Source organism: Schistocerca gregaria, chromosome 6 (genome assembly GCF_023897955.1).
Source record: "Schistocerca gregaria isolate iqSchGreg1 chromosome 6, iqSchGreg1.2, whole genome shotgun sequence".
Lineage (NCBI taxonomy): Eukaryota > Metazoa > Arthropoda > Insecta > Orthoptera > Acrididae > Schistocerca > Schistocerca gregaria.
This window is the reverse complement of record NC_064925.1, coordinates 94,894,667-94,921,726: the sequence shown is the minus strand read 5'-3', so window position 1 is coordinate 94,921,726 and position 27,060 is coordinate 94,894,667. Positions and strand designations below refer to the sequence as shown.

Below are 27,060 nucleotides of genomic sequence, written 5' to 3'. Positions count from 1 at the left end.
CTACATAGTAGCTGGGGAGCGGACACTGTCGTTGTGCCTAAGAAATCTACGGGAGGAACTAAGAAATGCAGGTTCTGTTGTGACTACAGATACCTCAATATAAGACAGTAACGGACGCATACACCATTCCAAACATATCGGAGACTTAGGATGACTTAGGACAGTGTCATTTTCTACGATGGATTTGACAAGTGGTTATCATCAGTTAGAAGTGGCCACAGAGGATCGTCCAAATACTGCTTTCTCTAAACCTGGAGGCCAGAACCGGTACATTAGAATGCCATTCGGTTTGAAAAACGCGCTAAAAACGTTTAAGAGGTTGTTAGACAGTGTTTTGAGGGGTACGAAACCATGGCAGTGTCTTGTCTATTTGGATGACATTATAGTGTTATCAAGTAGTATTATGGAGCAGCATAGACAACGGTTAAGGGAAGTCTTTATGAGGTTAAGAGCAGCCCGTTTGACGTTGAGCTAGGAGAAGCGTCATTTTGCGTTAGAAAAAGAAAAATATTTTGGTCGTATTATCAGTAAGGACGGAGTACGAACAGATGCGAGGTTGGTACAGGCTGTTAGGGATTTTCGGGAGCCGAAAACAGTTAAGGAAGTGCAATCATTCATCGGAATTTGCAATTTCTATCGAAAGATCGTGAAGCGTTTTGCAGATTTAGAGCAGCCATTGACGCGATTGTTACGAAATGGTGAGAAACGTGAGTGGACAGCACAGTGTCAGAAAGCGTTTGACAAAATGAAAGAAGTGTTAGCATCAGGTCCGGTTCTTGTGTTTCCAGCATGCTATTCATCGAATCAAGCATTAAGGTGTGTTCTTAGCAATGAAATTGATGGGAAAGAACATCCTGTAGCCTATGCGTCCAGGCAGTTTAATGCAGCAGAGAAGAATTACACAACAACAGAGAGGGAGATGCTTATCGTAATCTATGGAGTAACATATTTTAAATGTTATTTATATGGGAGAAGATTTTGGGTAGTGACAGATAATGCTGCGTTGAAGTGGTTGTTGGGGTTGAAGGATCCGTCCACTAGACTCGCTAGATGGGCTGTGAGGCTTAGTGAATTCGACTACGAAGTGGTGCAGAAGCCTGGGAAGAAGCACGGTAATGCAGCTGCACTAAGCAGAAAGATTGCAAAAATAGAAGTCAAAGGTTATGACCTGGCGGTATGGCAAGAATTACAGGACGCGAACAACGACTGTAAGCTGTATCGGACACAGCCACAGTTTAATATGTGCCACGCTCTGCAGTGCAGGGAGACGAAGATGGGGCCAAGCGTAGTAGTGAGAGCGAAGCTGAGGGATGAGGTTTTGAAGGAAGCACGTGATAACATGTTATCCTGTCATGGAGGGTGTAGAGCGACGAATACGAGAGTGGCGGAGAGGTATTGGTGGGGAGGTGTGGATCGGTATGTCAAGAATTGTATACCATTTGCGCAGAGAGCAGATTTGAGTTGGAAACAGCTACAACGATTACCGGAAGCAACATGTTCATTCTCTTTGCTCGGGATTGATCTCTTAGGACCTTTTAGGCTATGCCGAATCAACAGGCAATGGTCACGCAAGCGTTAGTAAACAACCGGATTTTGAAGTTTGGTGTACCAGAGACAAGACGAAACCACAAACTTCACGTTGGATTTAATGACGGAGCTGTGTAAATTGTTGAACGTAAAGAAGTGAGGACGAGCGCTTTGCATCCTCAGGCCATTGGTAGGACTGAACAGGTACACAGAACATCGGGAAGATGCTGAGTTTTTATGTGGATTCTCAACACCATCAGTGGGACGAATATTTGAAGCATATTGTATGCGTATACAATGGGGAAGTCCAAACCAATACCGGTTTCTCTCCATATGAGGTAGCATGCGGGCGAAAAATGCCTTTCCGTTTGTTTTAGTGAAGCTACAGAAGACAACGACCGGTGAATCTGTATGTCAATTCGCGAGAAGAATTCGGGATGTTTGGAAACGGGTACAAAAGGAGAATAGAAAGGCTTTGGAAATGCAGGTAGACGCAGTAAAGCGGAAACGAAGTTAACCGCAGTATAAAGTTGGGCAATGGGTAACGCTGCGCGGTCTCTATACGCAAAAATGGAAAACGAAGAAGTTCCTCACGAGGTATCAAGGGCCATATCAAGTTGTTGAAACCACATCTCCCGTTAATGTTAAGCTTCAGCTACCAACGAGGGGAAGGAGGAAGGGGAGAGTGAAGAGAGGTGTCCAGCGCAAAAGAAAACCAGGAAGATAGAGTGCAAAATGAAGTACCATATGCTTTTGCGATACTGGGAATAGTAGAGTATTTGTAGTTTTTTGTTTTGTTTTTTGTTTTCGTGTCATGTATCACTGTGTTGCATAGATGAAGTAGGCATTCTGCTTTCGTATATGTGTTTTCGAGTATTGTGAGCCTACTGAGGCAGCGGTCCTTTTGAAGAGGGAGGAAGTTTGATGGTGTGATCCCTGTCCTTAGGTTACTGGAAAGGGAAGTGTAGCGCCTGACGTATGTGGAGTGTTGTTGGAGGAGAAACCAAACGCACTTCTGTTGAAATAAGTGGGTCGGAATCAATTTTGCGGGATAGAAGTAAAAAATATGTGTTGAGCGATGTCAGAGCCATACAATGTCTTGTTTAAATTTTTAGTTATCGACAGTGCTGCGTCAGGGAAGTCGTATTTATTGCACCATTTCATATAATGTAAATTTAAGAATGAATGTAGTCACACAATCGGTGTTGAGTTTGGATCAAAAATAGTAAATGTTGGAGGAAAAACTGTGAAACTACAAATATGGGACACGTGCACGGTGCACCTATTATTAGCCAGGGGCACGGAACAGACTATCCAAAGGACAGGAGCCAAAATTGAGCTTGCAACGGGTCCACTGTTCACATCCAATGACAGTTCAGAAATTATGCTATGCCTGCATCAGCCAAGCCATGTATAAAATGACCGTTAGTAATGGGGAATACCTCTTACAAGGAAACACATAGCAGAAGCCTCCAACATGTGAAAATTACAAGTCATTCCGCCACTAATTCTGTAAACAGCACATTGTCAGGCTGATGTATACATGGAGATTGCAGTGGCTCACAAACACCTATCGCTAACTTAGAGACATCTTAGTTATGAAGCTAAAGTCTCGATTTTACATCCAAGATGCGGCAGGTGGATGAAGTACATCACATAAATCATAGTTCGTTTAGAGGAATTTGTTACGTTTCATCACAGATGAGATGAAAGTCCTCTGGTGACCGACAGATTTACCATCAACGATCGAAAGTAGACAGTGCTTTAAATCATACAGAACACGTGGCTGTGTAAGAGTCGAACGCGGGCTATGTATCGCGACTGATGCATCCTGAAAGAACAGTGGGAAACCTGCCTAGCAGCAAATTTTCCCTTTCTAGAATGCATCATCAGTCTACCATTAAATCGTACCTCGCTACAGCTTTATCTCAATTTATTACCCCGTCCAATCTCTGTTATCTTTTAATGCACAGGCTTATAAGTTTAGAGGTGGTTGGTTGTCTATCTTTCTGAAAGCGCCATACCGTAGTCAATTGGGTTATATCACTGGTGCCTCAACAGACATAAAGTATATGTTGTCTCGACGGAAAAAAAATAATTGACTGCTTCCCTGATTCCCTTCGCTTCCATTTTGACATTTTCTCGGATTCCTCTTGCTGCCATATACTTGCTTCAATGTACAAATTGTTCTCCACCAACCAGAAGATACACAAGTACTTCCTCAGTTTTCCCGCATTTCGGTGTACATTCTGTCAAATTGTACCTATTCCCCCGCCATTTTCCGAAATTCTATCAATTATAAGTCAGTTGTGCCCATGAGATAAACTCTCGTTCTGTGGTCTAAAATTGTTTCTAAATGAAGAACAGCTGCAAAATGCACTGATTGGGAGGCGTCGTTTTCTGTACATCCCTGTATATGCATGTGTCGTGGATTTCTCACATCACAACACATTCAAATCTGTTACTATACATAGACAAGGTGTGCTAATCTCCTCTACATGGGCACATCTGGAGAAATCTTGTGTACTTGAATGGGCGAGGACTCGGCAGGCTCCATTCATTCACAAGACGTGGGATATAGCGGTCTTCTTCTGGTCTGTTGCAGATGAAACTGTCAATGGTGCTGCAGGTCTGGTTGGTCAATGGCCATGTGAGGGAGTGCATTTCAGTCTCTAATTTTACCCTAAGACTCCGAGTATGCTCTAGGATTCCCATCAGCATAGAGATAGAGCGTAAATTAATTGCTATGATCCAGGTTTTAGAAATATGTAGAGCTCTGTCTGTTACACTTTGATGATGTATGTGTTCGAGAATTAACAATGAATAGACTTACAGGACAGTCATCTATCTAAATTCCCAGTGACACTCACAATTTGGAGAACGGGTGGTTTAACCATGAAATTGAAATTGTGAAACATGCTGTCACATCATTGATTGGTGTTGATATTACTGTGAAATTGCAAAAATTGTTCACATTATTATCTATAATGCTTATTATTTCAGTACATCGACGGTGTCTTTTCCATCCCATCCGTCCTCTGACATGATGTTGGTTACCACATAATGATTGAATGACATCGCTTGTTTGAGTTGGAGCAAGAGATTTGTGGAGGGGAGACACGTTCTGGGGATGGCTAGCACAGTGATCGTGTACAGAACCGCAATATGAGGAATCAGTTGAAATGGAATGCAGAGCCAACAGCCACTCCATCACTGTGAAAGATGAGTTCAAATGTAGGGCTCGTGAAACACCTTCAGACTGCAGTTTGGAAACCCCCCACAACGCCAAAAACTCTTCCGATTTCCTTATTTTGTAATTAGCTTTTAATTGAAATCATACAGAGTGTGTGTTGTGTTGTGGTAACAGCGGTAACAACATGATTTACACCGTTTCCTGCGACAGGTCGTGGATCATAAAGTGTTAGTCAGTTTAGAACCTGACTCATACCTCGAAGTCGTGGTAGAAAATCAAAATGTTTGGCTGTATACAAAGCGTGTTAGAGGAGAAAAATATAATGTTTAAACAACGAGAAAGGGTCACAGGGCGCATCTCTTGAGACTTACTTAAAGTTGGCTGAAACCAGACGTAAACAGTAATGAAATTCTAAACTTAGATTGGAATGTATACCGCAGATACAGGCTGGACAGTGAAGGGGGAGGCATGTTTATAGCGATAAGAAGTGCAATAGAATCGAAGGAAATTGACGGAGATTCGAATAGTGAAATGATTTGGGTGAAGGTCGCTGTTAAAGCAGGCTCAGACATGGTAATTGGATGTCTCTATAGGCCCCTGGGCTCAGCAGCTGTTGTGGCTCAGCACCTGAAGAATAATTTGGAAAATATTTCGAGTAGATTTCCCCACCATGTTATAGTTCTGGGTGGAGATTTTTATTTGCCGGATGTAGACTGGGAGACTTAAACGTTCATAACGGTTGACAGGGACAAAGAATCCAGTGAAATATTTTTAAGTGCTTTATCTGAAAACTACCTAGAGCAGTTAAACAGAGAACCGACTCGTGGCGATAACATATTAGACCTTCTGGTGACAAACAGACCCAAACTATTTGAATCAGTTAACGCAGAACAGCGAATCAGCGATCATAAAGCGGTTACTGCATCGATGATTTCAGCCGTAAATGGAAATATTAAAAAAGGTAGGAAGATTTTTCTGTTTAGCAAAAGTTACAAAAACCAGATTTCAGAGTACTTGATGGCTCAACACAAAAGTTTTGTCTCAAGTACAGATAGTGTTGAGGATCAGTGGACAAAGTTCAAAACCATCGTACAATATGCGTTAGATGAGTATGTGCCAAGCAAGATCGTAAGAGATGAAAAAGAGCCACCGTGGTACAACAACCGAGTTAGAAAACTCCTACGGAAGCAAAGGGAACTTCACACCAAACATAAACATAGCCAAAACCTTGCAGACAAACGAAAATTACGCGAAGCGAAATATAGTATGAGGAGGGCTATGCGAGAGGCGTACAATGAATTCGAAAGTAAAGTTCTATGTACTAACTTGGCAGAAAATCCTAAGAAATGTTGGTCCTATGTCAGCGGTACGTGGATCAAAACAAAATGTCCAGACACTCTGCGACCAAAATGGTACTGAAACGGAGGATGACAGACTAAAGACCGAAATACAAAATGTCTTTTTCATAAGCTGTTTCACAGAGGAAGACTGCACTGTAGTTCCTTCCCTGGATTATCGCATAGATGACAAAATGGTAGAAATCGAAGTAGACGACAGAGGGATAGAGAAACAATTAAAATCGCTCAAAAGAGGAAAGGCCGCTGGTCTTGACGGAATACCAGTTCGATTTTACACAGAGTACGCGAAGGAACTTGCCCCCCTTCTTGCAGCGGTGTACCGTAGGTCTCTAGAAGAGCGAAGCGTTCCAAAGGATTGGAAAAGGGCACAGGTAATCCCCGTTTTCAAGAAGGGACGTCGAACAGATGTGCAGAACTATAGACCTATATCTCTAACGTCGATCAGTTGTAGAATTTTGGAACACGTATTATGTTCGAGTATAATGTCTTTTCTGGAGACTAGAAATATACTCTGTAGGAATCAGCATGGGTTTCGAAAAAGACGGTCGTGTGAAACCCAGCTCGCGCTATTCGTCCACGAGACTCAGAGGGCCTTAGACACGGGTTCACAGGTAGATGCCGTGTTTCTTGACTTCCGCAAGGCGTTTGACACAGTTCCCCACAGTCGTTTAATGAACGAATTAAAAGCATACGGACTATCAGATCAATTGTGTGATTGGATTGAGGAGTTCCTAGATAACATAACGCAGCATGTCATTCTCAATGGAGAGAAGTTTTCCGAAGTAAGAGTGATTTCAGGTGTGCCGCAGGGGAATGTCATAGGACCGTTGCTATTCACAATATACATAAATGACCTGGTGGATGACATCGGAAGTTCACTGAGGCTTTTTGCAGATGATGCTGTGGTGTATTGAGAGGTTGCAACAATGAAAAATTGTACTGAAATGCAGGAGGATCTGCAGCGAATTGACGCATGGTGCAGGGAACGGCAATTGAATCTCAATGTAGACAAGTGTAGTGTACTGCGAATACATAGAAAGATAGATCCCTTATCATTTAGCTACAAAATAGCTGGTCAGCAACTGGAAGCAGTTAATTCCATAAATTATCTGGGAGTACGCATTAGGAGTGATTTAAAATGGAATGATATTATAAATTTGATCGTCGGTAAAGCAGATGCCAGACAGATTCATTGGAAGAATCCTAAGGAAATGCAATCCGAAAACAAAGGAAGTAGGTTACAGTACGCTTGTTCACCCACTGCTTGAATACTGCTCAACAGTGTGGGATCCGTACCAGATAGGGTTGATAGAAGAGGTAGAGAAGATCCAACGGAGAGCAGCGCGCTTCGTTACAGGATCATTTAGTAATCGCGAAAGCGTTACGGAGATGATAGATAAACGCCAGTGGAAGACTCTACAGGAGAGACGCTCAGTAGCTCGGTACGGGCTTTTGTTAAAGTTTCGAGAACGTACCTTTACCGAAGAGTCAAGCAGTGTATTTCTCCCTCCTACGTATATCTCGTGAAGAGACCATGAGGATAAAATCAGAGAGATTAGAGCCCACACAGAAGCATACCGACAGTCCTTCTTTCCACGAACTGGAATAGAAGGGAGAACCGATAGAGGTACTCAGGGTACCCTCCGCCACACACCGTCAGGTGGCTCGCGGAGTGTGGATGTGGATGTGGATGTAGATGTAGTCTGCGGGATATGATAATCCTCCTAGAGCCTATGTGATGAAACTTTAAACTGGTCTGTGCAGTTGATAAATGCCTGTATATTTAATAGGATTGTCACATGCGCTCGATGCCTCCAACATGCAGTATTTGTTTTCGACATAAGGGAGGAGAGAGATGCGGTAAAAATGTTATCGATTTCTCTGTTTTATAAAGTTACTGGAGCTTTTACAGTTCCTTTTTTTTCTGTGTTTGAAGGTACATTTTAACGAAGATAGCAGTTTGGGAAGATAGATGTGAATGGATGTTTATCTTCAATACTAGTATATAGTTTGGGGACGCACCACGGTGCAGTAGCAAAAATTGTTGTCCTTCTCGCACTTCCCGTTTCCATCGAATGGTCGAAACACAGTCCTGTCGCAGAACGCAGCTTAGCCTGTTTCGACATGGGTTGCAGAAGGTGGCAGATGTATTTACCTCCGAATCCTAGCAGCTCCGACTTGAAATGGAACGATCACATGTGTAAAGCTGGTGAAATGGCAGCAGCTGCAAGGTGGATGAGAGTTATCTAATACGAGTTATCTAATACGAGGATAGCAGATACCTTCGAGAAAGGTGACTCGTTTCGAGATACAAGAGTGCCAGAAATTTGATTTAAAAATCCGCAGACAGCAATTCTAGACGACAGCGTAGCACTAGAGATCTGAACCACTAGTGTAAGTTGCTTAGGACCTCAATCAGCACGCCGTCCACTGTTCGTGATCCTTCTCAATCAAGCATTACCTATAGCCCAGTCGATATATTATCGAACCTCTGACATGTAAGCGCACTGTTGGTCTGATACCATATACTCCAGCGAACACCGTCAAATTACGTGTTATGGTATTTGTCTGGACAAAAAACCACCTTATTCACAGGTGATGTCGTACCTGGATTTGTAAAGCGGTTATAGTTTTTAACATAGATACTTGTGAGCACCTATAGAACCAAAACCGCTTGTGATGGTAATATGATTCTATTTTATAACATCTCTCTGTTTGTAAGACGATTACGCCCCTCTTTCAAGGGGACAGTGGTACCACTCACAAGAAAACTTATTAGACATGTCTACCCATCCTTGATTTTCGGTAAGTATTATTTCGTGTAGCTGGAAATCAGTTATTGAGGAGGTATTATAGTTAATAGTAGAGGATACTGATACGTTCGCCTTGAGCATCAGAATTATAAAGTATATGTTTGGGTTCAGACATGTGCAAAAGAAATGACTATGAGCAGCTGTAAGGAAGGTATGGAGTTCAAGTAGAATACCGTGACGGCGAAGGGAGGTGATGTCAAGTCATAAGAATTGTACAGATATTTCTATTTCCAGAGTCATAGTAGTTAGCAGGATGTTTCTCCGATACTTCCCTCACTGTCGAATGTCATTCAACTGAATCCACAATAGTAACATTTAATTGTGCGTATAGCGATCACATATATATGTGACCGATTTTGTAGGATGATTCTGTCTGTGGCGGGAATGATTCACGATTCCCCCTAACTAGTGGGACAGTCCAAGTGGAGAGGGCTGTTGCAGTGCTGGAATGAAGTTCACTAACTGTGTAGTCCTCTAGAAGCCCGAATAGTGATCTAGTACTTAGTATGTGCTGGACAGCTTTCGTGTTGAAGTGCAAATCTGACGAGATTCAATACGGACATTTGTTTGCACTGGGCCATTATTCCATCCCATGTAAATTGTTCTGTTGACTGAGTCTACGCATTTGATTTCTTTACTTAGTTGAGGGAAGTTTGACTGTGGTGTATGCAGCTAGCACGTGGAAGACACATTTGCTGGTTGTCTAGAAATGAGAAACACCTTAGTTGACTTTGTAAATTATATGGATTATTTGGAATCTGCTAAATCACCGACATCAGTGTTCGTGAGTGAAAATATCAGATTGCTGTATTTTTTCTTTTTTCAAGTTTGTTCACATAAAGGTCTGTGGAAACGGGCAAAGTTTCTAGTTACTCAGTGGTTTACGGAGCGCTCCACCGCGCTAAAGGTTCGGGTTTGTAGATAAATAATTCCCGGTCTATATCTGTAGAATTATGTTGCGCGAGTGCTCACTTAGGATACTGCTGTGTGCATGATATCGAGAAGTTTCGCCTAATGGTATAATGTTCTGGCAAACCATGTAAAAATACATGTGGTCTTGTTAGCCCCAGAGTCTGGAGATGGGTGTAGAAAAGCAAGCAGGTCGGGACCAGAAAAAGTAACGTCTTTGTGTCGAGGGGAACCGATCCAGTCTTTGTACAACAGTTCTGAGAGTGACTTGGGTCCACTGAGGGTGCTCTCGTCACGCATTGGGAGTGCATAACCGCCTGACCTCATGGGAAATATCTAGTGCAGTGAGGAGTATATATGCTGCTGGGCACCTTTGCGATATATGTACGAGTTACTGGCAGACGATAGCTATACGAGCTATGTAAAAGGGGCGATTTTGTACGTCGCAGGATAGAAATTGTATGTTAGTTCATCGACGCAGTAGTTGGTGATATAATGTTGAGTTGGATATCAGTTTAACGCTCTAATATTCAAGTTTCCATGCTTAGTAGCAGAGTATTGTAATTGAGTAAGAGTTTTTCCATATTTGACGATCTGTAAGACACTTTAGCAGAGATTAATTGCCGGTGCAATGTGCGATCTGTGTAAAGTAGTTTTTTACCACTGAAAGTCTCATCTTCAGAATCAAGATAAAAGGCCGACGATGGTTCCATACCGTTGGCACCAGTAACTCGGCGGATACGTTCGATAAGGGTCAATTATAAAGTTCTCTTCTTTCATTCACAAGACATCCTTTTTGTTGGGGTACAGGAGTTTCTAGATAGCGGTGAGAAAATTGCGTATGTTGAAAGCAGGAAGGGTAACACGTGAGCGACGGAGAGCCACGTTAGAACCGCAAGGAAGAATGCATTCGACGTTTTACTGCACTATTTTCGTAAACAGGTTGTGTTAGGGCAAAATTTTCCATGCAAACAACCTGAGACATCACGAAAGCTACAACAAAAGTGAGACCTAACTCTTGCTGGTGCACCATACAATTTCTGAGACGTAGATTAGATTCTTATTTTACATAGCCGTGTGATATCAGTATAGCATTGAGAACCTTTTTAGATGCGCTTGCGATGGTGTGTAGCTATGCACGCGCATTTCATGGCGATGCATCAATCACCCCGGACAGGTAAGCACGTGTGCCCGATAAAGATGCAATTTGATGTACCATTTTAATCGTAAGGAAGGGAAAGCAGCCTGTGCTATTTTGAGACGCAAGGAACAGATTTCTCCAGCGTCTGCAGGTAGGTGTTCTCACCTGTCCTGTCGCCCCATCAATGGTGCCTAGGTGAACATTTATTTCGAGAAGAATTTCTAAGGTGTCAAATGTGATAGGGATAATGACGTCTCATGCTTGTGGGACCCAAATGGCCTCAGCAGCTGACAGTCGCTTCATCACTTCGTGGGGGCTGCCGGTGCATCCTGACTTCTGAGATGTGAGCGATAGCATCCTGTGCAGGCAAGTGGTCAGGGGACAATGGCTGGTGCGTCTTCGCGTTGATTGTGTGTCTGTTGCTTTATTTTGTAAGAAGACGTGCAGGCTGTGCTATGCTTTATTTGGACAGTTTGCAAGTAGTGAGCATGTCAGCAGAGCGTTTTACATGCGTTATTATGATAATTTGGAAGTTGTTTTCGTGACTGCTCTTCAGTGAACCAGAGTATTTCGGTGATTTAGGTGTATTTTACAGGTCTTTATGCTGTGAGCTGCATTATTTCCGTAGTTTACGAGGTATTTTGCGTGTCTGTACATTAGTGTACTGCATTAATTATTAGTATTTACAGGTCTGCTGACTCTGTATTGTGAACCCAAGCTCATCAGAGCGAGTGTTTTGTATCATTGTAGTAAATGAACTGCATGAAATCCGTGCCTAAGTAAATTGTTCCAAAATAAATAAAATACACTTGTTCCACTCTCCAGCAGCACAGCATTGGCTGGGTAATTTTCCTGCCACTTTCCCCCAACCCAGACCGCCATCTAGGATTATATAATGGAAGGGGTGACAGCAGCTTCTGGGGGCAGTACTATGTACGAGGTCATTTGGACTCTAAGCCTCATGGTGAACACTCTTGATTGTGATAATGCCTCTAATTATTTGAATAAGGGCATATGTCGAACACAGGCTGAGTCCTTTTCCTGCCATATTCCACACTTCAGACCGCAATTTTGGATTACATCACTGAAGGGATGACAGAACCCTCTGGTGGTGGTACTGTGTAATAGGTCAGTTGCACTCTGGATCTCATAGTGAACAAACTTCATTGTGGTACTGCCTCTAATTGTTTAAATAAAGACTGCAAGCAAAATAAAGACTTATGGCTATCTCATTCCGAGTTCTTTTCCTGCGAATTCCTAGGATGAGGTGGCGGTCAGATGACTGGTGTTAGTGGAGGTAGCGCAAGTAACATATTTTCGCGCCATTTTCTTAGGTTAGCAGAGGTAGGCGTGGTGTGTTGCATTTTACTGGTGGAATTTGAATTTCCCGTCATTTTCTGGGGGAGGGAATGTCATTAGGTAATACTCAAACGTACGGCCAAAAGCCGCAGACTTGGATAATGGTACTTGTGTCAACAGCTCTCACTGCCGCCATCTTGGATGTAGTCATCACCGCCACCTTGGATAACGGTTCTCTGGGGTAGCACCCCCTCTGTCCCCCTACTCCCATCTGCATGCAGCTGTGCATATAACAGTGTAATGTGATCAAAGAGTCGAACCTCACAGATATAACGAACACAGGTATTCATAAGCAGTTCAAGGCCTGTGAGCATTTCTGAAAAAGCCTTGCAGGATATCTTCCCTGTAATCATTTCGACGTCATAAAGGAAGAGCTCCTTATATTTTTGTGATGCACATAGAGATGCTAATAACTTCGAGCACATTGCAGTTATGTGCTCAGTCCAATTTAGAGTTTCAACTCTTATTACTCCTAGACACTTCGCTGAAGGCGACAAGTTGGTATTTCTCCCATTTAGTTTTTATGATGGCAGGGACTCCCAATATTTCGGACCAACGAACATAGAATGGGCAACCTCTTGAGTTTTGGAAGGGTTGAGATTTAACTCTACTACTGCGCCTATTTTGAGTGCGCATACTGTTGAGATAATCGTAAGCTTTTTATTGTATTTTGCACTTGGAGGCCATCAACGTAGATGCAATATTTGCAGTAGCATAAAAATGAACACAAAGCTGATGAGAATATTGGATCTAATACCGAACACTGGGTAACGCCTGATGGTACCCTCCTCCTCTGTGATTTTATGATAACGAATATGAAACATTGCTGGGGAGATGTCAGGTGTGAGCGAAACCATTGTCTTACATTTGTCAAGAAATTTAGGCATCTAATTTTGGAAAGATAACGTATCACAGATAGCAGTGCCAACCCTTTTCTAAAGAATGAGAAGCACATGAAAAAGTCTCTCGTGCATTTCTTTGAAGGAAAACACTGAGCTCCGATGTATGCGGAACCCTGATTGGTGTTGGTCTAGTAGGTTGTTTGTAGTTGCGTAGTTTGTTACCTGGGCTTGGACTGTACGTTCTAACGCCTTAGACATTACACGAAGAGTGCAAATAGGTCAGAAATCAGAGGTTGCTGTGTAAATGTATTTTTTGTAATGCCTTAACTAGTCCCTGTATCCAAATCTCAGGGAAAACACTTTGTTGAAATAATGTGTTACAGGGGCAGCAATGGTTCAGTAATAAGCTTCATCATTTGGACTATGATGAGATAATTTCCAGCAGATGCTGATTGGATCTACTAAAGAACATGATACAACCCGTCGGCTTTGACCAATGACGTAAGGATTTGCCAGAGACCATATATTACAAAGATGTAACAGCTGAGAGGAGTGTTCAGAAACAAGGGAATACAGGAAAGAAAAAATATGGTAAACATATATCAGGCGAGTAACACTTCGACCTTAATGTTAAGGATATCGCTAGTTTGTGCCCTGATAATTCTGTGGAAAATAAAGGGAAAAAATGGGATAGAAGTAGCGGTAGCATAGAATACCTCACGTCACATATATACGAGTTGTATCTCGAGCTTCAGCCGAGTTGTGTAGGCTAACTGCACAACGGGGTACAAATTTAACGTACGTCGATACCTTTGTTTCCGTTAGCATTAGTATTCTGTTGTTAAGATGATATCTTCGTTTCCGTTAGCATTAGTATTCTGTTGTTGAGTTGAACTATATAGATCACATGAAGTACAGGATACAAATGTTACATGTGTTGATTCTTTCATTCTTTCGCCTCCGCTACCACTAATAGTCTGTCCTTACATAAATAGTAGTACTACCGACGAAGGAAAGATCTACGTACATAATATCATAATGTCTGTATCGAATGCTTCAGCATATATATATACACTCCTGGAAATGGAAAAAAGAACACATTGACACCGGTGTGTCAGACCCACCATACTTGCTCCGGACACTGCGAGAGGACTGTACAAGCAATGATCACACGCACGGCACAGCGGACACACCAGGAACCGCGGTGTTGGCCATCGAATGGCGCTAGCTGCGCAGCATTTGTGCACCGCCGCCGTCACGGTCAGCCAGTTTGCCGTGGCATACGGAGCTCCATCGCAGTCTTTAACACTGGTAGCATGCCACGACAGCGTAAACGTGAACCGTATGTGCAGTTGACGGACTTTGAGCGAGGGCGTATAGTGGGCATGCGGGAGACCGGGTGGACGTACCGCCGAATTGCTCAACACGTGGGGCGTGAGGTCTCCTCAGTACATCGATGTTGTCGCCAGTGGTCGGCGGAAGGTGCACGTGCCCGTCGACCTGGGACCGGACCGCAGCGACGCACGGATGCACGCCAAGACCGTAGGATCCTACGCAGTGCCGTAGGGGACCGCACCGCAACTTCCCAGCAAATTAGGGACACTGTTGCTCCTGGGGTATCGGCGAGGACCATTCGCAACCGTCTCCATGAAGCTGGGCTACGGTCCCGCACACCGTTAGGCCGTCTTCCGCTCACGCCCCAACATCGTGCAGCCCGTCTCCAGTGGTGTCGCGACAGGCGTGAATGGAGGGACGAATGGACACTGAATAGTGCACGGTACATCCAAACCGTCATCGAACCCATCTTTCTACCATTCCTAGAGCGGCAAGGGAACTTGCTGTTCCAACAGGACAATGCACGTCCGTATGTATCCCGTGCCACCCAACGTGCTCTAGAAGGTGTAAGTCAACTACGCTGGCCAGCAAGATCTCCGGATCTGTCCCCCATTGAGCATGTTTGGGACTGGATGAAGCGTCGTCTCACGCGATCTGCACGTCCAGCACGAACGCTGGTCCAACTGAGGCGCCAGGTGGAAATGGCATGGCAAGCCGTTCCACAGGAGTACATCCAGAATCTCTACGATGGTCTCCATGGGAGAATAGCAGCCTGCATTGCTGCGAAAGGTGGATATACACTGTACTAGTGCCGATATTGCGCATGCTCTGTTGCCTGTGTCTATGTGCCTGTGGTTCTGTCAGTGTGATCATGTGATGCATCTGACACCAGGAATGTGTCAATAAAGTTTCCCGTTCCTGGGACAATGAATTCACGGTGTTCTTATTTCAAATTCCAGGAGTATATATATATATATATATATATATATATATATATATATATATATATATATATATATATATATATATATATATGTGTGTGTGTGTGTGTGCTGACGTAGGGGACGTACGGTTACGTTTAAGTAGTTCTAAGTCTGAGGGAGTGATGACCTCAGATGTTAAGTCACATAGTGCTTAGAGCCACATGAACCATATGAAGAATAGAAAAGTAGTAAGTAGTACTAGCGAATGAGAGATAACGACATTTATAACATACTTACTCTGCACTTCAATTTTCGGTAGACGAAAAATAGTGCCATACAAAAAATTTGTATCCTGCTCTTCAGTTCACCGGTGGATAAAGATCGGAATTCGGTGTGGTGAATAACAAAATGATGCTGATAACGCCTATACCACAAATCCCCATATGAAGAAAAACCACCTGAAATCACTGCGGAACCCTCTACAACATGATTTTCAGTTAATGTAACCAAAACATCTTTCGTCCGATTGGGAACTACTTTAAAAACTACTTCGTCACATCTTGACCTCAAACTACAGCACCCCAAACCCATAATCCTACAGGAGATTCCCCCTGTTGTACTTCCTTTTGTCAAATTGCGACTCGTCGATTTCGACTATAACACCCGGCCACACAACGGCCCCCTGTGCTTTAAATATTCCCCACAAACTTCCCTACAAAAAGAGTACCAGTCTACAAATGTACGCTCACTCACACGGCATTCATGCACGCACAGCCACACAGGACACCTCATACACCAACAATATCCCTCAAGGCGAGCTTCGATATTTCGATCCATGTTCCTCGTCTATTGGACAGCCACCACCGATCTTTGCTACAGCGCCATACGAAAAAGTCGTGAGTACGGCGAGCGGACGCACTTGTCAGGCGCATATGTTCGTCGCACTCACGACATCGAACTTAACCGGCAACAGGAACATACATTTGTAAAAATCGAGTCATGGCCTCCTTTAAATCATCCAGGTTCATTGGAATACGTCAATCCATACCAACAAACTAAAACGAAAAAGAAAAAAATCACATAAAATAAAAAAAGTATTCGTCCAAATTATCTCAAACTCACTAAGAATGAAATTAGGTACCGAATGAATTGCAAAATACCAATTACTGAAATCAATGCAAACGAAAGGAATTTTGCGAATATCTAGCTCTGGCTTTTAAAACAACATTCAATTTTTAAATGTACAATGATGGCTCTTATCCCCAGCAGACAATCTATATATTATCTATGGCTGGAAAGTAAAGATAATATCTATGAGCAACCTGTGACGTCATTGGTCAAAGCCGACGGGCTCTATCCCGTGCTTCAGTAGACTCTGCTGATCTGATTAATTTATTGACGGTACTGCAAGTAACACGCTTCAGACAGAATTTTTCAGTGGCTACAGTCGTTTACCCGTAAGAAGTAGTCAATGAGTCTCTGTTTCGTATGTAGTTCAGTTGTCGATGTAGGTAACGTGAAGTAACGGTTCAATTCGTGGGCTGAAGCAATGGAACCAGTTGCAGTATTAGTTTTGCCTACACCAAGACCACGGATGTTTTTTCACATGTCAGCTGATCACTTCTGCTGACGGTAAATGCCTGCGCATGCCTGAGTTTTGCATTTCTCACAGCTTGATTGACTCTGTTCGGCTTCAGTTTGTAAATAATTAGATATTCGGGAATGTGGCGTAGATTTCATTACCGATGTGCAGAAACTCTACTATGTACCGCTACGAAAGGAGCCACTGTAGAGGAGTTTCTATTTTTTGTTTTGTTTTGGTAGAGAATGTTCGCCTTGCCTTACTCGATACCTCAATTCGCAAGTAATTGTGTTTAATAGCTTTTTAAACATTACATTTTGGAATCACGAAGGCATCAAGTGGCAACGTTGTTCGTTATAATCGGATAGTGGTTTTGTACACGAAAGCAATGGCGTGACTGACAACATTACATGTACCAGTAAAGAAGTAACAGATTTTTTCAGGTACTGCTGAAATACGACAAAATGGTGGGAATGCAATATTTTCAGCTCCTTGTATTTCTCATCGTGCAATATTCGCAGCATCTCAGGAAAAGAGAATAAGGGACCGGGGACGGGAAGTTTGTTGGTAGGTACAGCATTTACTGTCTAGAGTATATACAAAACAGTAGCGAGTGCACCCAGTAATGTGTATTTTCAGTGATTGATACATTTAACGATGTGTATTATTTAGAATTTTAAAGTGCAGGACTTCTGAATTCACATGCACAGTTCTTTAGATATAACTGGGACAAAAGCATGAGCACAGAAAAATGGTTCAAATGGCTTTGAGCACTGTTGCGACTTAACTTCTACATCTACATCTACATCTACACTTATACTCCGCAAGCCGCATAAAGGTGTGTGGCGGAGGGCACTTTACATGCCACTGTCATTACCTCTCTTTCCTGTTCCAGTCTCGTATGGTTGGCGGTAAGAACGACTGTCTGAAAGCCTCCGTGCGCGCTCTAATCTCTCTAATTTTACATTCGTGATCTCCTCGGGAGGCATAAGTAGGGGGAAGCAATATATTCGATATCTCATCCAGAAACGCACCCTTTCGAAACCTGGCGAGCAAGCTACACCGCGATGCAGAGCGCCTCTCTTGCAGAGTTTGCCACTTGAGTTTGTTAAACATCTCCGTAACGCTATCACGGTTACCAAATAACCCTGTGACGAAACGCGCCGCTCTTCTTTGGATCTTCTCTATCTCCTCCATCAACCCGATCTGGTACGGATCCCACACTGATGAGCAATACTCAAGTATAGGTTGGACGAGTGTTTCGTAAGCCACCCCCTTTGTTGATGGACTAAATTTTCTAAGGACTCTCCGAATGAATCTCAACATGGTACCCGCATTACCAACAATTAATTGTATATGATCATTCCACTTCAAATCGTTCCACACGCATACTCCCAGATATTTTACAGAAGTAACTGTTACCAGTGTTTGTTCCGCTATCATATAATCATACAACAAAGGATCCTTCTTTCTATGTGTTCGCAATACATTACATTTGTCTATGTTGAGGGTCAGTTGCCACTCCCTGCACCAAGTGCCTATCCGCTGCAGATCTTCCTGCATTTCGCTACAATTTTCTAATGCTGAAACTTCTCTTTATACTACAGCATCATCGGCGAAAAGCCGCATGGCACTTACGACACTATCTACTAGGTCATTTATATATATTGTGAAATGCCATGGTCCCATAACACTCCCCTGTGGCACACCAGAGGTTACTTTATCGTCTCTCCATTGATAGCAACATGCTGTGTTCTATTTGCTAAAAACTCTTCAATCCAGCCACACAGCTGGTCTGATATTCCGTAGGCTCTTACTTTGTTTATCAGGCGACAGTGCGGAACTGTATTGAATGCCTTCCGGAAGTCAAGAAAAATAGCATCTACCTGGGAGCCTGTATCTAATATTTTCTGGATCTCTTGAACAAATAGAGCGAGTTGGGTCTCACACGATCGCTGTTTCCGGAATCTATGTTAATTCCTACAGAGTAGATTCTGGGTTTCCAAAAGCGACATGTTCTAAAATTCTACAACAGATCGACGTCAGAGATATATGTCTATAGCTTTGCGCATCTGCTCGACGACCCTTCTTGAAAACTGAGACTACCTGTGCTCCTTTCCAATCATTTGGAACCTTCCGTTCCTCTAGAGACTTGCGGTACACGGTTCTTAGAAGGGGGGCAAGTTCTTTCGCGTACTCTGTGTAGAATCGATTTGGTATCCCGTCAGGTCTAGTGGACTTTCCTCTGTTGAGTGATTCCAGTTCCTTTTCTATTCCTTGGACACTTATTTCGATGTAAGCCAATTTTTCGTTTGTGCGAGGATTTAGAGAAGAAACTTCAGTGCGGTCTTCCCCTGTGAACAGCTTTAGAAAAAGGAGTTTAGTATTTCCGCTTTACCCGAGTCATCCTCTGTTTCAATGCCATCATCATCCCGGAGTGTCTGGATATGCTCTTTCGAGCCACTTACTGATTTAACGTAAGACCAGAACTTCCTAGGATTTTCTGTCAAGTCGGTACATTGAATTTTACTTTCGAATTCACTGAACGCTTCACGCATAGCCCTCCTTACGCTAACTTTGACATCGTTTAGGTTCTGTTTGTCTGAGAGGCTTTGGCTGCGTTTAAACTTGGAGTGAAGCTCTCTTTGGTTCCGCAGTACTTTCCTAACTTTGTTGTTGAATCACGGTGGGTTTTTCCCGTCCCTCACAGTTTTACTAGGCACGTACCTGTCTAATACGCATTTTACAATTGCCTTAAACTTTTTCCATGAACACTCTCAACATTGTCAGTGTCGGAACAGAAATTTTCTTTTTGATCTGGTAGGTAGTCTGAAATCTGCCTTGTATTACTCTTGCTAAACAGATAAACCTTCCTCCCTTTTTTTATATTCCATATTCAGGATTGCTGCAACGGCCTTATGATGACTGATTCCCTGTTCTGCACTTACAGAATCGAAAAGTTCGGGTCTGTTTGTTATCACTAGGTCCAAGATGTTATCTCCTCTAGTCGGTTCTCTGTTTAATTGCTCGAGGTAATTTTCGGATAGTGCACTCAGTATAATGTCACTCGATGCTCTGTCCCTACCACCCGTCCGAAACATCTGAGTGCCCCAGTCTATATCTGGTAAATTGAAATCTCCATCTAAGACTATAACATGCTGAGAAAATTTATGTGAAATGTATTCCAAATTTTCTCTCAGTTGTTCTGCCACTAATGCTGCTGAGTCGGAAGGTCGGTAAAAGGAGCCAGTTATTAACCTAGTTCAGTTGTTGAGTGTAGCCTCCACCCATAATAGTTCACAGGAACTATCCACTTCTACTTCACTACAGGATAAACTACTACTAACAGCGACGAACACTCCACCACCGGTTGCATACAGTCTATCCTTTCTAAACACCGTCTGTACCTTTGTAAAAGTTTCGGCAGAATTTATCTCTGGCTTCAGCCAGCTTTCTGTACCTATAACGATTTCAGCTTTGGTGCTTTCTATCAGTGCTTGAAGTTCCGGTACTTTACCAACGCAGCTTCGACAGTTTACAATTACAACACCGATTGCTGCTTGGTCCGCGCATGTCCTGACTTTGCCCCACACCCGTTAAGGCTGTTGCCGTTTCTGTACTTGTCCGAGGCCATCTAACCTAAAAAACCGCCCAGCCCACGTCACACAACCCCTGCTACCCGTGTAGCCGCTTGTTGCGTGTAGTGGACTCCTGAGCTATCCAGCGGAACCCGAAACCCCACCACACTATGGCGCAAGTCCACATGGTCGCAGAACCGTCTCAGCCTCTGATTCAGACCCTCCACTCGGCTCTGCACCAAAGGTCGGCAGTCAGTCCTGTCGACGATGCTGCAGAGCTCTGCTTTCATCTCGCTGGCGATACTGGCAATCTTCACCAAATCAGATAGCCGCCGGTAGCCAGAGAGGATTTCCTCCGATCCATAGCGACACACATCATTGGTGCCGACATGAGCGACCACCTGCAGATGGGTGCACCCTGTACCCTTCATGGCATCTGGAAGGACCCTTTCCACATCTGAAATGAGTCCCGCCGGTATGCACACGGAGTGCACATTGGTTTTCTTCCCCTCTCTTGCTGCCATATACCTAAGGGGGCCCATTACGCGCCTGACGTTGGAGCTCCCAACTACCAGTAAGCCCACCCTCTGCGACCGCCTGGATCTTGCAGACTGAGGGGCAACCTCTGGAACAGGACAAGCAGCCATCTCAGTCCGAAGATCAGTATCAGCGTCAGACAGAGCCTGAAACCGGTTCATCAGACAAACTGTAGAGGCCTTCCGTTCTGCCCTCCGGAATGTCTTTCGCCCCCTGCCACACCTAGAGACGACCTCCCACTCTACCACAGGTGAGGGATCAGCCTCAATGCGGGCAGTATCCCGGGCAACCACAGGCTTAGTCCGATCGGGGGATGCATGGGACGAGCTGGCCGTCCCCAACAAACCCCCATCCGGACCCCCACAGTGATGCCCATTGGCAACAGCCTCAAGCTGTGTGACCGAAGCCAACACTGTCTGAAGCTGGGAGCGAAGGGATGCCAACTCAGCCTGCATCCGAACACAGCAGTTGCAGTCTCTATCCATGCTAAAACTGTTGTGCAAAGAACGCCTGATCTAATCTAAAAGAGAGCGCGAACAAATCGACAAAAAATTTAAACGGTTATTAAAATACAAGATTGCCCAGTAAATGCAGTAATGCTGCTACTTGCGCACTGCTGACACTGCTCGGCGGCGGAAGGAGACTACGCGATTTTACACTATTCAGGTACTAAAACGCGATGCTACAACTCTCAAATACTATAACACGCCCGAAATTTATGAATTAAACAATGCAAATACGAAAAACACGCAACGAAATTAAGAATTAAAATATGACGTCATCAGTCACCTAGAACGTAGAACTAATTAACCTAACTAACCTGACATCACACACATCCATGCCCGATGCACGATTCCAACCTGCGACCGTAGCGGTCGCTCGGCTCTAGACTGCAGCGCCTAGAACCGCATGGCCACTCCGGCCGGCCGAGCACAGAAGATGTTTATCAGATCTTTGAACTGTGTTTCATACCACCCGCTCTTAACAGCATTAATCGAACTTTCTCATGTCAGTTCTCCCTAGTGTATGCTATTAAGTGTGGTGGGGGTCCGCAGAATAAAGTTCCTGTCCAAGTACGGAAGTTTTGATTGTTTTGATGCAAATATGCAGCACTTGTCAAATTTTGCATGTGACACAGACTCTTGCTCCATGTAACTTCTCTTAGGAAAACACTTATTACATGTGGTAAAAAAAAAGAGAAAAGAGTAATTGAAGTGGATGATTGTAATTTCGTGGTCAACGATTGTGTTAACTTTATGTAATGAAGAGAAAGCATTATGTGTTATGTTTTGTATAGAATTATGTACCGATTTTTTTAAAAGATAATGTCTGTGTCGGCGACTCCTTAAACCGCCACAGACGATACTTATTAAATATCAAACAAAGATGAGAATACGTGACAAGTATAAATAGTAGTGACCGAACATTAATTTCTCTGTCGTTTTCTTGGAGTTGCGTGACTAGGAAGAGCCTGTGACGTCATATTGCACACTTTTCTTTTGTGAAGATAAAGAGACGTACACCATTAAGTACTCACTGTAAAGGTGTGTAATAATTTAATCTGTTTAAATGTTTTAAATAGAGTTACTTAGTGACAACTAGCATTATGATTTGTAATAAGCTTGCCTGGTATCCCATCCTTTTAAGACATTTTCAGTTATTTAAATATTTTTCGTGGTTTAGAGCTGCGCTACGAACGAACGAGCCGCTGCCGCGGCGCATGCAAACTGCATTAAATGAAACCAATCATACCGCAAAGAAGCGGACAGGTAACAGTGAACTAAAATTATTTCTTTGAGCTTTCGGAAATGCAGAGCAGAACAGCACATTTTATGATTTGTTTTACAGGTGGACGCGGGCTGCCGATAATATATATTAACTGAGCAAAAACGTAATTTACCTTCATAAGATAAATGAAATCATGATGAGCGTAATTCTGGTCTGGCAAACATTATAGTAAAAACACCTTTTTCTCTGATAATAGTCTCATGTTCTCGTGTTAGCCGTGGTACTTATTGGTGTTTTACAGTTAACAAAAATCCACTGTAAAATTTTGATGATGAACGAACATTGCGTAGTGTAACATCAGTATTGATAACGAAATAATTTTCTGTAACCTTTTCAATAACTGTAAAGTAAGGAACATATGTTGAACTTTATGGCGAGTTACAGTAGCGAAAAAATGTTCCTTTAATAGAGAGCCAGGTCCAGAACAGTAAGAACGTAATATAATTTGTTTTCTTGAGAATTAATGATCCAAAGAAATTCACAGCACAGGATCCCTAAAAAGTATTTCGGGGCACACATTTTATCTCATATATTAGTTGAGACGCGAGTTATAAAACAAAACACATAGAACCAGCGAAATCCACAAAACTGTGTTTGGGAGGAATGACTCTATTGATATACCTACGAATAACTCAAAAGGAAAACTAGCTGCTGTCAAGTATCCAATCTAGGCACAGAGCAAAATTGTTTCAGTTTAAATTTCATTTAAAATGTTATCGATCTGTAAAACTGTAATCCTGTGCTCCACTTTGCAACATCTCAGTGCAATCATAGCCAAGAAAGTGATTTTTATCTGATTGCTCAGTAGTCATAATGCTCCAGTTCGTGGCTTTCACTTCTAAATAAGAACTAATTATTTTCGTGTCAACTAACACTGCAGTAGAACTGGCATCTGGAAAATTACTTAGGTTGAATTGTGAAGTATTGGAAGGCTCTAATGTTATGTATTGCTGGTTACATTACAATTTATCCACACACCTTACAGTGTCGTGTATCCATACACATATATCAGCATCATTACAAATAGACTCAGTATACAACAGTTAAAATTTCGTTTTTATTTAACCAAAAGTGTCATAAGAACAAATGATATATTTCTCTGACATTCAAAATCTTGCCACACGAATCATTGTGTAGCTAGCCACAGGATTGGTGGCAGAACGCGTGTTGTATCTGACATCAGGACTGGTGAGAGAATGCATGATGTATTTGGCATCAGGACTGGTGACAGTACACGTGGAATATCCGGCGGCAGGACTGGTAATGCAACGTGTGCTGTATCCAGCAACAGGATTGGTGGCTTGATGGGTATTGTATCTGGCAGCAGGACTGGTGATACAGCGTGAGCTGTATCTGGCTACAGGATTGGTGCTTTGAAGGGTGTTGTATCTGGCAACGGGGCTGCTGGTAGGATGCATGCTGTAGCAGGCAATGGGGATGGCGGATGCTATTCGTGTTGGGGCTGACGACGATGCTTTGGACACCATCTGCCCTAAAGGTATGGAGGCAACACGTTTTGTCGTTAGATGGGCTGCTGGTAATGTTTTGCCTGACGATGAGGCCCGAAGAATTGCTCTTATTTTGGGTGGCAACGCCACTTCAACTGTATGTGACGACGTCACTTGTGTCGTGCCTGAAAAGGCATCTGTTATAGATGGGGACGTGGCGGGAGATGCCACGTGTGTTGCAGCTGCAAGTTGTGTTGTGGATGGCAATACGGCTGGAGACTCCAGTTGTGTTGTGGCCTCCTTGGCCACTCCTGTTGTGGCTGGTGACGCAGCTGGTGCAACCACTTGTGGTGCAGCTGGTCGTTCAGCTGGTACTGTGGATGGTGACGCAGGTGGAGAAGCCTCTTCTCTTGTGTCTCCTGCTGGCTCTCCTCCTGTGTCTGGCAACGTGGCTGGCGACACCTGCAGTGTTGCAGTGGCCGACGCGGCTGGTAATGCCGCTGTAGTTGCTGATGCTGGCTCCTGTGATAAGAAGATATAATGGATGATGTTAAGACGTTGCTAAATGTGTTGCATTTGATAAAACTTCTGAGAAGATCTATTCACATAAATTTAAACCATTAAAGAAAGATTAAATATTGTCAGTTTTTTGGTACATCTACTCGGTACATATTTAAATCAAATGAAAGTAAGAGTTTTTTTAACAGTCAGTATAGTGACATTATAAATACTGTGGCATTATATTGGACTAATCACTTAACATGAGAACAGAGAATCCCGCAAATAACAGTAAAGTAGGTAACGCTCAGAACGTAGTCTAATGGAAGCATTAATCTAGAACACCACTTTTATCCCAGCCACTAGCTAAGACAGATTGCCAAGGTTTCACAAAATACCTAATACTTATAGATGAAAATAGCGCTTTTAAATCAAGTTGGCCTGCTCCGTCGATGCCTCTCAGAAGGCAGGCACCACGGCGGCCCTCACCTCCGTGCTGTCCAGTGGGTGGCCAGGGGCGGTCTTCTCCTCCGGCGGGTCGTCTGCCTCTCTCCCCTCCCCAGAGGGACAGCAGGGCAGCCACCGACGAAACCGGCGAAACATCTTCTGCGGGAAATGAACACACTTAATATTGTCTGACATTGAGTGTGAATGCGGTGCTCTTTCAACGCGTCACACTTGGAATAGACAATAACGCAAAATTGTAACGGTTGTAACGTACCAGTCCATTTAGACAGTGAGATGGGTCGATGGATAATTATTCTGTTACGTAGCATGAAACAGTATTACGTGAACTTAAACTGGGATTATATTAAAGAAGGTATCTCGAGCCACCACCTACAACTTATTTATATCGCACATTTGTTTCGAAAGAAAACACAGTTAGTGGATATGCTTCAGTTCAGGAAAATGTATAGGATTTTGATATAGTTTGATAATCCTTGATTAATTCTACAGGAGAATCAGATTGTTAAGTGCTCTTAAATATATTAAAAATCATACACGTCAGAGCTAATCTGGTCTGCGAAAACGTTGTCAGAGGACTGAATAAATACCAGCATTTGTTTTAGAATTAAATCTTAAAAAGGGAAGCACACGAACAAACGTGTATTTAACAGCAAAACCTAGATTGTTTGTACCGAATATTACCAAGGAATCCGACTCAAAAACATATTTGAATTTCACGATCATTTTAATCTAGGAGTGTCGTGGTAGATATGGATTACTTACACACACATATTAAGAATAACTTTTCGTACACAGAAACAAGTCGCTCAAGAATTTAATAAATGAAACATCTAAATTGGGTTAGCAAGAGAACAGCGAAAATGGTCGAATATTTTAATAGAAAATTATTCCAGAATTAATACAAAATTGGCTAGTCGGCTATGAAAAGAATGAATCCGAACTACGATCTATGTTTTTCAAACTAGTATGATGTATAAGCCTACCTCTATGAGCAACTGTTTTGTCTGAAAGCATATCGTGTGTGTCTTGTATTATTGTGTGTATCTTGTACTATTCCCTAAGCAGTTGTAGCAGCTTTATGTGTAATTTTGGACTACTTAATGTAGTTCCATCCTGTGTGTGCGAAATTGATGTCTGTCCAACGGCTGACGAAAACAGAAAGGAGCACTTATTACATACCTGTTCCGAAGAACTGGTGTCCGGCTGGAAAAATGGACGTTTAGGCTTCTTCTCAGATGGTGATACGAAACTTTTACAACTTTCTTCTTTAAGTTGACTGTTAAGTTACGGTTTTTTCAGAACACCTCGAGACAATACTAGAGCGCACGAGAACTATACGAAGTCGCAATGTTACTTAGCAACGGCACAGATCGCTTCAAGCGACGCTGCATTGTTGACAGACGACACAGGTACCGATAGATACACTGTTTGCTGACTGCGTCTTACAGTTGCTACACAGTATTTCAGTGTCCATATATTACAGCATTTTGATAATCGTGTCTCAACTGAACGTAAGTGTAAATTAAGCAGTGATGTATCTAAAGGCATAAATTATTGCTTCAAATACGATATGAGCCAAAGCGCTTTCCGAATATACCTCTACATCTTCATCATTCTCCACAAGCCACCTAATGGCGTTTGGCGGAGGGTTACGTTCGGCACAACTATCTGATCCCTCCAACTCTGTTCCACTCGCGAATAGCGCCTGAAAAAATTCAAAATTGAACTACAGAACACCTTTTGCGTGACTTCAAGTAATCG

General features: G+C 43.0%; 1 protein-coding gene across 1 annotated transcript; it reads left to right on the top strand.

The window, feature by feature from the left end:
- Positions 1-24,316: 24,316 nt before the first annotated feature.
- Positions 24,317-24,874, top strand: LOC126278739 (circumsporozoite protein-like). The gene has a single exon (XM_049979015.1). It carries the CDS (start codon positions 24,317-24,319, stop codon positions 24,872-24,874), a length of 558 nt encoding a protein of 185 aa, XP_049834972.1.
- The last annotated feature ends 2,186 nt before the right edge of the window (positions 24,875-27,060 follow it).

Bases quoted from the DNA above. Each gene is read 5' to 3' on its own strand.
- LOC126278739 (XM_049979015.1), top strand. From the start codon at position 24,317: ATGGGGATGGCGGATGCTATTCGTGTTGGGGCTGACGACGATGCTTTG.